The 12,819-nt window shown below is 46.3% G+C and overlaps 1 protein-coding gene across 3 annotated transcripts in view; it reads left to right on the top strand.

Moving 5' to 3' along the window:
- The window catches only part of MCC (MCC regulator of WNT signaling pathway), a 300,929-nt gene that overhangs the window by 248,888 nt on the left and 39,222 nt on the right, over window positions 1-12,819 (top strand). For all 3 annotated transcript variants that reach the window (XM_061158216.1, XM_061158217.1, XM_061158218.1), the window contains 3 exons: window positions 1,197-1,337; window positions 4,057-4,160; window positions 8,813-8,996. In XM_061158216.1, coding sequence (XP_061014199.1) covers window positions 1,197-1,337; window positions 4,057-4,160; window positions 8,813-8,996 — 429 coding nt within the window. The remainder of the gene's footprint in view (window positions 1-1,196; window positions 1,338-4,056; window positions 4,161-8,812; window positions 8,997-12,819) is intronic.

The raw sequence follows: 12,819 nt of genomic DNA, 5'->3' as shown, positions 1-12,819 counted from the left end.
TGTTTGAGAAAGACCACATGGAGGTCTGGGAGCTGGGTAAATGGTTTCATCTGATTAGTAGGGACTGAATGTAACTGGAGCAAGTCAAGAAGTGGATGAGAGGGTGGGAAGTCTCTGAAGAGGCCATCATGTGAACAAAGACAGAAAACTGTATCCTGTAACACCTTACGTTGAATTGACCTTCTTGTTGCCAAAGCCACGCAACGGTCTTAGCTACATGTGCTAAGATGTGTGGTCCTAAAATTGATCCTTGAGGCAGATAGCTTCCAAGCTCTTAATATTTTGTGTGTGTGAAACCTTATGTCTCTTTAAGACTTGGTGATCAGAATACTGCTGATGGGCATGTCCTGTGGGGAGATGCATCACTATATCTAGAGCATCAGTGTTCTGGGACAGAAAACAAAGGCTGAAGGCTTCGGCTTTCCTAATCTGCTTTCTAACCTTGCCATAAACTCTTTTGCCTTGAATTTACAGTTCTGATTTTTATAAAACTTATCCTTATCCACTGACTATCCTGCCAGTAGTTAGCAGTTAGGGGACTGTCCAAGCTGGACAGAGCTTTGGATACACTCCACAGTTGCCACTGAGGCGCCCCTTAAGTGCAGTTTCTTTTTCACTCATTAATTCATCCTTTGCTCCTGCCCTGTCGTGAGCATTCTGAGTCAAGGATCTGGGGTCAAACTGGGGTCAAACTGGTTCAGAGCTCAAGGATAAATATTTTTGTGCCTCCTCTGAGAAATGAAGATACTAATACTTAATTCAAAGGGCTATTGGGAGAGTTACTGAGCAAGGGCTTAACAAATAGTAGCTCTGTAAAGGTTGCTTTTCATTTGTCCTTGTGGAGGGTGGAGGGTGGTTTATTGGAGCATCTGAGTCTTAACTCTCATGAAGGTTAGTGCTCCTTACCATGGTGTATCTCCCAAGCCTAGCACTTTACCTGGCAAAGGGCTCATCCATGACTGGTTGTGAAATAACCAGGGGGCAATTTTTATTTCTAATTCACACAGAATTTAATGATTCTTCAGCTTTGAGTTGCTTCCTTTATTACTTCTCATCAGTTGCATTTGCTAAAACATCTGATGAGCTCATATCCTAACATGCATTTTGGCCAGAATCTAGAGTGGATGACTAAAATCTTGGCAAACGCACTGTAATCCTAGTGTAAAACTGTGAATGTGATTTTCCTTCCTTTGTAGCCGTATCGAACACCTCAAATCCCAGAATGACCTTCTGACCATAACCCTGGAAGAATGCAAGAGCAACGCCGAGAGGCTGAGCATGCTGGTGGGGAAGTACGAGTCCAACGCCACGGCCCTGCGGCTGGCCCTGCAGTACAGGTGGGCGGGCGGCAGGCCACCTCCGTTCAGAAGGGCATCCACAGCAAGCTTCCGCGTGAAAGCGGAAAACAGGGTTTTAGGAAATGTCACTAGAGGACTGGACCAGCAAATGCTAGTGCGATAAATATTAAAAATCAGTTAGCACCTGAAAACAAGGATAATGAGTGTGGTATTAGTAAAACAGGTATGTTTCTGTTAGCAATGCTCAACTGAAACATTATTTCATTTAAGTAATATCACTCAAAGGCTTCCCTTTGGCAGTGGTAAAGAATCCGCCTGCCAATGCAGGAGATGGGGGTTCGATCCCTGGGTTGGAAGATCCCTTGGAGGAGGAAATGGCAACACACTCCAGTATTCTTCCTGGGAAATCCCATGCACAGAGAAGCCTGTTGGGCTACAGAATCAGACACGACTTAGTGACTAAACAACAGCGTCACTCAAAACATCAATTTTTGTGTTACATGTTCACTTCTTGTTCTTCTGGTCTTTTTTTCCCAGACTTTTTTTATGTTCATATTATATTCTGCATTGTGGTAAATCTAATGCATTCTCCTCCGTCATTCAGTTTGTTAAACTGTTATATTATTGCTTAAAAGTCTCCATTTATTTAGACTGACTGTATCCCTTCCATCAAGTTTATATGGCATTATTACTCATTTCTCTAAAAGACATTTAGACTCTTGATATTGAAAATAATTCTATGGTGAATAATTTAATACAAAAATTGTCATTCTTGTATTTTCCTTGCGATAAAATCCCTGGAGCAGGAATTATAGATCAAAGGATATGAATATTTTCATGTCTTTCAGGCATGCTGCCAGTTTTTTTCCCATTAAACAAAAACCAGTTTAAATTAATGTGATTCATTCATTGATGAGCAAGTGGTATATGAATGTACCGCTTTTTTTTTTTCAGCTTCATCAGCTTTGGAATTTATCTATTTTTAAATTAGTACTTATTTAATAGCTACAAAACTCAGCTTTATTATTGTTCTCATAGACTTATTATATTAGTGTCACCACTTAGGCATATTTACCAAAATTCCAGAGTAGTGACTATATCTTACTCTTGGCATCCTCTCAAAGAATTCAGTATTGTTTTAAGAAACATTGCTTCTTCAAAAAAATACATATATATCAAACCAAAATATAGGAGACCAAAGCTAGAGAGCAATCCTGTTAGTTTACAGACACACCAAAGCAAACAGATAATCCTCTGTGGCTGCTCTTGAAACAGGCTCTCTGTACCCTCAGTCTCCCTTTCATCTGCACAGAAGAAGCAACATCCCAGCATCTCTAACTTGAAAGACCAACTGCCCTTGAGAAGGGGAGCTGCCAGCACCCAGAGGCAGTCATAGGACTCTCTTTCCTGTCTCTTAGTAAAGGAACTTGAAAGTAAAGACAATAAAAAAAAAAAAATCTGTTGACTAAGTGTTGAGTAAAGCCACATTCCCCCTGCCCAGTTTGGAGAAGCTCATCAATTCTTTGCTTGGGGCGATTTTCACTACTGCAGGCATTTGGCCAGGATGACTCAAGCATTATACACACAGTCCATCCAGTGCAGACAGGGGTCCCTGTGGGGCCACGGGCAGCAGTGGCTTTCCAGAGGTCGCTGTTTGATCCTCTGTCGGTGTACCCGAAGAGAGAGCACCACAGTCCAGCTCTTGTCAGAGGTTTTGTGAGTGTTGCATGACACAGCTTTACAAGCCTCTGGCAGAACTTTCTGTGATGATGGAGCTGTTCTCTGTGTTATCCAGTACGACAACTGCTAGCCACACATGGCTGTCAAACATATGAAATATGACTACTGCCGCAGAGAAACTGAATGTTCATTTCATTTACCTTAAGTTCTTTTTCATTTAAATATTCACATGTGGCTAGTGGTCACTCTATTGAATAGGCAGGTCTCGGTTAAAACAGTCCCCTTCCTGGGCTGCTATATGAATTACCTGTTATTGTATAACTGTTTATTATGTCAAAGCTTCTGGGGTCAGGAATCTGGGAGTGATTTGTCTAGGTGGTTCTGGCTCTAGGTCTCTTGAGTTTTTGATCAAGCCCTCAGCCAGAGCTGCGTCAGCTTAGTTGGGGCTAGCAGATCTGCTTCGAAAGGCTTCGAGTAGAATCTTCGGTCCTTCACTGGCGCCTTAGTTCCTGACCACACGGGCTGCTCCATAGGGCTGCTCAAGGGTCTTCAAGATGTGGCAGCTGGCCTCCTCTGGGAAGGGTGATCCAAGAGGAAAAGGGGAGGGAGGAAAGAGAGAGAAAGACCAAGATGGAAATCATCACGTTCTTTAATAACCAGCCTCGGTTGTGGTAACCCATCACTTTTGCCTTATTCTGTCAGTCACACAGACCAACCCTGCAACCTTGTGGGAGGGGATTACACAAGATGTGGCGATCCAGGTGGGTGGGGAGCACCCAGAGGGCTGGTCACTGTATCACCTTTCCCTGCGAGCTGATCATCAGAGGAGCAGCAGACTTGCCCCTCTCATCTTCATTGCTTCCCTTGTATTTTTCTAGATCATAGTCTAAAGTTCTGTTTTGTTTTTTTAAAGCAGGGCAGGGAGGGGGCCACCAGGCAGGGCAAGCCCCTGACTGCCCCTGAGTACCTGTGGGCCTGTCCTTGCCGACGGGGCGGGAGGCTGAGAGGCAGGCTCAGCGCTGCGCCAGGGGACGCGCTTCTCCACCCGAGCTGACGGCGCCATGTGCTTCTGTTTCAGCGAGCAGTGCATCGAAGCCTATGAACTCCTCCTGGCTCTGGCCGAGAGCGAGCAGAGCCTCATCCTGGGGCAGTTCCGGGCGGCCGGTGTGGGGTCGTCCCCTGGTAAGTGTGGCCGGGTCCCCCTAGCCCCTGCTCGCTGTCCCCCAACCTCTCTTGGTCTCCTGCCCCCCATCTCGGCTGTTGGCACTGGCACGCCTCCCAACAACATGACATTCACTTGTCAAGTGTGTTTTTCATTTTTTCCTCATGACCGAGTGAGTAAATTGTTTATGTTGAATGCAGCAGGAACTGAAGTGGAAACAGCATTACAGACAAGTTAAACAAACAGGCCGTCTCAGGAAACATACTCCCCCAGGCCAACTCTAGGAGAGGCCCAGGTTCACCCTGAAAAGGACCAGCTCTCCCACGGCCTCCCTGCGGTGCTGGTGCCTGAGGGTCCCTGTGCTGCCCACAAGGCCTTTGCCTCATCTGGCAGTGCATTTTCTCCAGGCTTGTTCCTTTGGATTCAAACGAACATGGGTTCCTCCTACCTGCTGTCCAGGTGACCTAGGAATGCAGAGGAACATTTCACACCTTGTTATCTTCAGCCTCACCAAATGCCAACCCCGGGGGCCTGCTGCCCACCTCCCCTCCCCCACTCCGGGGGTCATGCATCCCCCAGCGTTGGCATCATTTGTCCCTCCAGACCCACACCGCGCCCCCACTGCTGTGCTCCAGGGCTGAGTAACTAGAAGGGCTATGAACTGAAAAAGACACAAGCAAGGCATCCTAGTCACCATCATTTGCCAAAACTTCACCCTTGACTATGACTGTGGGCCTTGAGATAACATGGGGACACTGACAGTAGAAACAGTGTTTGGAAGGAAACAGAGATTCAGTGACAGAGGCCCCTGGTGCTGGGGCTTCCTGGCTCCCTCAGCCTACACTTGACCACAGTAGCTTCTCCTGAGAAACCACGGCAAGTGAACAAAAAACTGACCAGACGACTTAAGTCAAAGGTGGGCACTCTGCGCAGGCTGGCAAGCCAGCCACCCATCATGACTCGCTTTTCCTCCTAGGCTGTGAGCCCATATTAAGGCTGGTCCTTCCAGGACACACCTTGCAAAGAAGGTCCCGTCAGGGTACCTCCTGAGTGCATCTCCCGTCCTCCTTGCCAGCTCTTCCCTCCCTGCCCAGGCTTTAGCTTTCCTTTTCTTTTTTTTTTAATAAGACCTGATGGAATCCCAGTTGAGCTATTTCAAATCCTAAAAGATGATGCTGTGAAAGTGCTGCACTCAATATGTCAGCAAATTTGGAAAACTCAGCAGTGGCCACAGGACTGGAAAAGGTCAGTTTTCATTCCAGTCCCTAAGAAGAGCAATGCCAAAGAATGCTCAAACTAATATGTACTCGTCTCACATGCTAGTAAGGTAATGCTCAAAATTCTCCAAGCCAGGCTTCAGCAGTACATGAACCATGAATTTCCAGATGTTCAAGCTGGTTTTAGGAAAGGCAGAGGAACCAGAGATCAAATTGCCAACATTTGCTGAATCACTGAAAAAGCAAGAGAGATCCAGAAAAACATCTACTTTTGTTTTACTGACTACGCTAAAGCCTTTGACTGTGTGGATCACAACAAACTGTGGAAAATTCTGAAAGAGACCTGCCTCTTGAGAAACCTGTATGCAGGTCAGGAAGCAACAGTTAGAACTGGACATGGAACAACAGACTGGTTTCAAATAGGAAAAGGAGTATGTCAAGGCTGTATATTGACACCCTGCTTATTTAACTTACATGCAGAGTACATCATGAGAAATGCTGGGCTGGAGGAAGCACAAGCTGGAATCAAGATTGCTGGGAGAAATATCAATAACCTCAGATATGCAGATGACACCACCCTTATGGCGGAAAGTGAACAAGAGCTAAAGAGCCTCTTGATGAAAGTGAAAGAGGAGAGTGAAAAAGTTGGCTTAAAGCTCAATATTCAGAAAACTAAGATCATAGAATCCGGTCCCATCACTTCATGGGAAATAGATGGGGAAACAGTGGCTGACTTTATTTTCTTGGGCTCCAAAATCACCGCAGATGGTGATTGCAGCCATGAAATTAAAAGACGCTTACTCCTTGGAAGGAAAGTGATGACGAACCTAGATAGCATATTAAAAAGCAGAGACATTACTTTGCCAACAAAGGTCCATCTAGTCAAGGCTATGGTTTTTCCAGTGGTCATGTATGGATGTGAGAGTTGGATTCTATAAAGAACGCTGAGTGCCGAAGAATTGAAAGTTTCTAACTGTGGTGTTGGAGAAGACTCTTGAGAGTCCCTTTGGCTACAAGGAGATCCAACCAGTCCATCCTAGAGGAGATCAGTCCTGGGTGTTCATTGGAAGGACTGATGGTGAAGCTGAAACTCCAATCCTTTGGCCGCCTGATGCGAAGAGCTGACTCATTTGAAAAGACCCTGATGCTGGGAAAGATTGAGGGCAGGAGGAGAAGGGGATGACAGAGGATGAGCTGGCTGGATGGCATCACTGACTCAATGGGCATGAGTCTGAGTAATCTCCTGGAGTGGGTGATGGACAGGGAGGCCTGGCGTGCTGCAGTCCATGGGATCACAAGGAGTTGGACACAACTGAGTGACTGAACTGAATTTCAAAGGTCTTTTTTTTTTAATAGTTTTATTTATTTGTTTATTGGCTGTGCTGGGTCTTTTTGTTGCACTTGGGCTCTCTCTAGTTGTGGAGAACAGAGGCTACTCTTCGTTTCAGCGAGTAGGCTTCTCTGTGGTGGCTTCTGTTGCTGCGGAGCACAAGCTCTAGGCGTGCGGGCTTCAGCAGTTGCAGCTCCTGGGGTCTAGAGCGCAGGCTCAGTAGTGTGGTGCATGGGTTTGGTTACCACGTGGCATGTGGGATCTTCCCAGACCAGGGATTGAAACAGTGTCTCCTCCATTGGCAGGTGGATTCTTGACCATTTTGAGCCACAAGGAAGCCCCAGGCTCTAGCTTTTGCACTGAACAAACACTTACCTGTTTTTCCTCCTTCCTTCCTTTCCTCGGTTTTGACATGGACAGGAATCTGAAAGAAAGGAAGTATCCTGGGTATTAATTTCCTGCTTCATATCCAAGTCACCCAGCAAGGAAGTAGGCCTCCATTTGTATGTGTGACCATCCTCCACCTCTGTCTCTGGGTTTTCTGGGTTTTGTTGGGTTTTTTGTTTTGTTTTGTTTTTTAAATAGCATTACCCTCCAAGTCCAGCAGTAGAAACTCTGCCAGCATTTCCATTAGGAAGCTCATTTTTCAGGGTCTTTTAACCAAACCATAAAACTTTATTCCTCCTATTAAACAGAATCCTAAAATGATCTTGGCTTACTGTCAAGTTTTTTTCTTTAATATAAGTATTAAGGAAAATAATCAATTAAAGGCAAAAAATCAATCATCTTATTTCTACTTTTTATCAGAGGACTGTCTTAGACCGTTCTAGCCACAAAAGGCACCTCATATGAAGCTTGTCCCTATTCAGCACAGTGACTTGGATAGGAGCTAAAAGGACTTAAATCTGCATTTTAAGTATTTAAAATCAATAATAAAATGCCTTGTATTCACATAATCCTGGTTGGCTCATGGGTCTGTTTATAAAATGGAGCAGTCAGTTACTATGCCTCTTCAGAATTCAGAGAGCAGTCAGTTGTGAGACATCTTTAAAGTATGTTATTTAACAGCCTTTTAAAATTACTTTTTAGCGACTCTCTATTAAACCTGACTCTTCCATTCTGCCAACAGTGGCAGTGATGTGCTGTCCTGCCCTAACGTGCCGGGAGTCATGCAGCAGAACAAGTTGTAACGTTCACCCACAGTGTCAGTTATGGGCATTTCTCCTTCGTTTTTTCTTGACTGCACAACCATTCATCCTGGCTGATTTAGACGGTGCCTGGGAATCTGGAGGAGTTTCTTTGGGCCTCAGTGTTGGGCTTGGAGATTGGGAAAGCTGAGTGTATCCCCCTCCCCATACCCCCTGCCCACTTAAGCCAGTTTCATAGTTACCATTTTTGTCTCTTAGACTTGGTGTAAGGTTTCATTTATAAATATTTGGAAGATTGAGGGACTGAGCTGTAGATGTAACAAACCAATGACTTTGGCCTGCGGAGTTTTTGAAAACGCAGCTAGAATGTGGCCGTCTTGGGCAGGGGATTCCCAGTCCACTGCCACTGCGTACTGGTGGCCCCCACCCCGAGTCTTGCTGCAGGCGCTAGCTGGCTGTGAGAGGCATGGAGCTTGCTCCTGGACATGTCCGCACTCGGGGAGATTGGTCAGGGAGATCCTCCACGCAGGACATCAGAGCCAATCCCAAAATTTCGTTTTAACCATTAGTTCTGTGTCTCATGCCTACATGAAGTTCTAAGCGAAGCTGCGGACATGTGGAAACAGCGAAGTTCGGCCCCATTTTCCCTTGGCCTCGCTCCCTAGGAGGTGCCGCGCAGCGTGAGGGAGACGGCCGCCCAGGAGATTGGGGTTGCGTGCCGGGAGCTGCCAGGAGCCCCGGGAGTTAGGAAGTCAAAGCAGGTTGCCGCTGGACACAGCTCGGTGCTCCCACGGGCCAGCCCTTCGTTTGTTGGGGAAGAGAAAGCCTTCCTCGACGCAGCTTCTGGGTGAAGGACCTGGCCCCTGTGTCGTCTGCTCTGTCACGGGCTCCGCCCCGTCTTCACCTCGAGCGCCTGCCCCCACCACCCAGCCTCATTGATGCAAACCAGTGCTGATTAACGCCTCGGCTTCTTGCAGGAGACCAGTCAGGGGATGAAAACATTACTCAGATGCTCAAGCGAGCCCACGACTGCCGGAAGACAGCTGAGAACGCCGCCAAGGCCCTGCTGATGAAGCTGGATGGCAGCTGCGGGGGCGCCTTCGCGGTGGCCGGGTGCAGCGGGCAGCCCTGGGAGAGCCTGTCCTCCAACAGCCACACCAGGTAGCTCGCGCTCCTGCCACACAGGGCGGGCGTCCACGGGGTCCACTCGCCAAGCTCCGAGGACCACGAGGCTCGGGGGTGGCAGCCTGGGCCCCGCGCCCCCTGCCCAGAGTCGGGATCAGAGCAGGAGAGCTGGAAAGCCCTTCTCATGTTGCTGCCCAGAGGGAAGGGGCGGAACCCCACTATTCCTTTCTGTCCCGCTTTGTTCTGCCCTCCATTTCCTAACAGTCCTTGATTTTCAAGAAGCATTTGGGGTGGTGAAGGCCGATGTGCTGCAAACGGTCCCGAAGCACCCGAGCGCCAGGCCGCCTCCTGGTGTCAGGCTGCGTTCCCTCCCTTCCTCCCGTGCCTGTGTCCTTCATAAGCCCTTCTGGGCAGCAGGCTCCTTCTCCCACCTCTTTGCCCTGTAGAGTGAGGCCATGCTCATAGCACGTGTTTAGCAGATGCTCAATCATGAACTGGGGTTCAAGTTCCGTGTCTGTGAATATAGAAAACTGAAGTGGGTGCCTAAACAAGATGGGGAGGGAAACAGTGAACACCTTGCTAAGCGTAATTTGCTGAAGCCATTGGATTCCACTGGGTGTGGGTGGAGAGTCATAATGAAACGTTTTCTAATAATCTTCTCATCTCTTGGCACCAAAATCCCTAAAAACATGAATGCCTTCCTTTTTTCTTTCATTTTTTTAAAATTAAAATTGATTTACAATATTGTGTTAGTTTCTGGTATACAGCTAATGATTCATATATATGTATATATATATTTCTTCATATTCTTTTCCATTTTAGTTTAATACATAATATTGAATATAGTTCTCTGTGCTATACAGTAGGACCTTGTTTGTTTATTTGATATATAGTGGTTTGTATCTGCTAACCCCAAACTCCTAATTTATCTCTTCCACCCCTTCCCCCCTTTGGTAGGCATAAGTTTGCTTTCTGTGTCTGTGAGTCTATTTCTGTTCCATAAATAAGTTCATTGGTATCGTATTTTAGATTCTGCACATAAGTGACATCATATGTTTGTCTTTCTCTGTCTTACTTCACTTAGTGTGATCATCTCTAGGTCCATCCATGTTGCTGGAAATAGAATGCCTTCCCTTTATGTTCCAGTTCTGTCTAGAAAGTACTTTGATGTTAGAGAGTCTCATGTAATAACCAAATCACAAAAGATAGGAAGAGTAATGACCCCATTTTTACAAGTGAGAAAGTCTTGGCTCAGAGATGTGTGAGTGACCTGCCCACCTGAAGTCACATAACTGACAGCTGAGAGGGGTGTTCGGACCTAAGCCCAGACTGCGGCACCAAGTGTATTATTCTTTTCACTAGGCCAGGTTGGAGCTTGTGACTTAAAAAATGCTGTTTGCTTACAGGTCAAGCAACCAACAGAGAGGGCAACGGCAGCCCACTCCAGACTCTTGCCTGGAAAATCTCATGGACGGAGGAGCCTGGTGGGCTGCAGTCCATGGGGTCGCTAAGAGTCGGACACGACTGAGCGATTTCACTTTCACTGTTCACGTTCATGCATTGGAGAAGGAAATGGCAACCCACTCCAGTGTTCTTGCCTGGAGAATCCCAGGGACAGGGGAGCCTGGTGGGCTGCTGTCTGCGGGGCCGCAGAGTTGGACATGACTGAAGTGACTTAGCAGTAGCAGCAGCAGGCAATCAAAACCATGTAAGGGTGTATTCAGTCTCAAGGGCAAAAGGAGAAATACCGATGTTTTGTTCAGTACCTGAAAGAAACATAATGATCCCAGGTGTCTTTCCTGCTGGTAGGACCCAGCCATCTGCCCAAGTGCAGATTTATCTGTTCTGGACCTGGTGCCTCAGGAAAGGCGACATTCCCAGTAACACTTGGCCAGGTGCCCACAGACATGAGGGACTTATTTCCTTTTGACTCCAGCAACAGTTGTCTTATTCAGGGAAGCAAAGCACAGATGATCATTTATTTATTTTCTTAAAACCAGGTTATTTTGTTTAAACTCATAAAGCAGATGCTCTTCTTAATGACTTTTCCAGATGTGTATAATCTGTAATTTCCACATTCATTTAGAATAGAAATGCAGTTCTCACATTGTCAGTAAATTCTGTCCTGTTGAATTAGTGAGCATAAGAGTTGGGTTGACAGGAATTGTGTGCTATTTCAGTAGCTTATAAGCAGTTTTAGCTCACACCTCCCCATCTGCAAAATAATTATGTTGCTTTAATCTAAGGGAACATTTCATGCAAAAATGGGCTCAATAAAGGACAGAAATGGTATGGACCTAACAGAAGCAGAAGATATTGAGAAGAGGTGGCAAGAATACACAGAAGAACTGTACAAAAAAGATCTTCATGACCCAGATAATCACAATGGTCTGATCACTCACCTAGAGCCAGACATCCTGGAATGTGAAGTCAAGTGGGCCTTAGAAAGCATCACTATGAACAAAGCTCGTGGATGTGATGGAATTCCAGTTGAGCTATTTCAAATCCTGAAAGATGATGCTGTGAAAGTGCTGCACTCAATATGCCAGCAAATTTGGAAAACTCAGCAGTGGCCACAGGACTGGAAAAGGTCCGTTTTCATTCCAGTCCCTAAGAAAGGCAACCCCAAAGAATGCTCAAGCTACCGCACAATTGCACTCATCTCACACGCTAGTAAAGTAATGCTCAAAATTCTCCAAGCCAGGCTTCAGCAATACATGAACCATGAACTTCCAGATGTTGAAGCTGGTTTTACAAAAGGCAGAGGAACCAGAGATCAAACTGCCAACATCCGCTGTATCATCAAAAAAGCAAGAGAGTTCCAGAAAAACATGTATTTCTGCTTTATTGACTACGCCAAAGCCTCCGACTGTGTGGATCACAATAAACTGTGGAAAATTCTGAAGGAGATGGGAATACCAGACCACCTGACCTGCCTCTGGAGAAACCTGTATGCAGGTCAGGAAGCAACAGTTAGAACTGGACATGGAACAACAGACTGGTTCCAAATAGGAAAAGGAGTACGTCAAGGCTGTATATTGTCACCCTGCTTATTTAACTTATGTGCAGAGTACATCATGAGAAACGCTGGGCTGGACCAAGCACAAGCTAGAATTAAGACTGCCGGGAGAAATATCAATAACCTCAGATATGCAGATGACACCACCCTTATGGCAGAAAGTGAAGAGGAACTAAAAAGCCTCTTAATGAAAGTGAAAGAGGAGAGTGAAAAAGTTGGCTTAAACCTCAACATTCAGAAAACTAAGATCATGGCATCTGGTCCCATCACCTCATGGGAAATAGATGGGGAGACAGTGGAAACAGTATCAGACTTTTATTTTTGGGGGCTCCAGAATCACTGCAGATGGTGATTGCAGCCATGAAATTAAAAGACGCTTACTCCTTGGAAGAAAAGTTATGACCAACCTAGATAGCATATTAAAAAGCAGAGACATTACTTTGCCAACAAAGGTCCATCTAGTCAAGGCTATGGTTTTTCCAGTGGTCATGTATGGGTGTGAGAGTTGGACTGTGAAGAAAGCTGAGTGCCAAAAAATTGATGCTTTTGAACTGTGGTGTTGGCGAAGACTCTTGAGAGTCCCTTGGGACTGCAAGGAGATCCAACCCGTCCATCCTGAAGGAGATCAGTCCTGGGTGTTCATTGGAAGGACTGATGCTGAAGCTGAAACTCCAATACTTTGGCCACCTCAGGGAAGAGTTGACTCATTGGAAAAGACCCTGATGCTGGGAGGTAATTGGGGGCAGGAGGAGAAGGGGACGACAGAGGATGAGCTGGCTGGATGGCATCACTGACTCAATGGGCATGAGTTTGAGTAAACTCCAGGAGTTGGTGATGGAC

This window comes from Dama dama, chromosome 12, assembly GCF_033118175.1.
Source record: "Dama dama isolate Ldn47 chromosome 12, ASM3311817v1, whole genome shotgun sequence".
Lineage (NCBI taxonomy): Eukaryota > Metazoa > Chordata > Mammalia > Artiodactyla > Cervidae > Dama > Dama dama.
The sequence above is the reverse complement of the archived record's forward strand: the minus strand, read 5'-3'. Positions and strand labels throughout refer to the sequence as shown.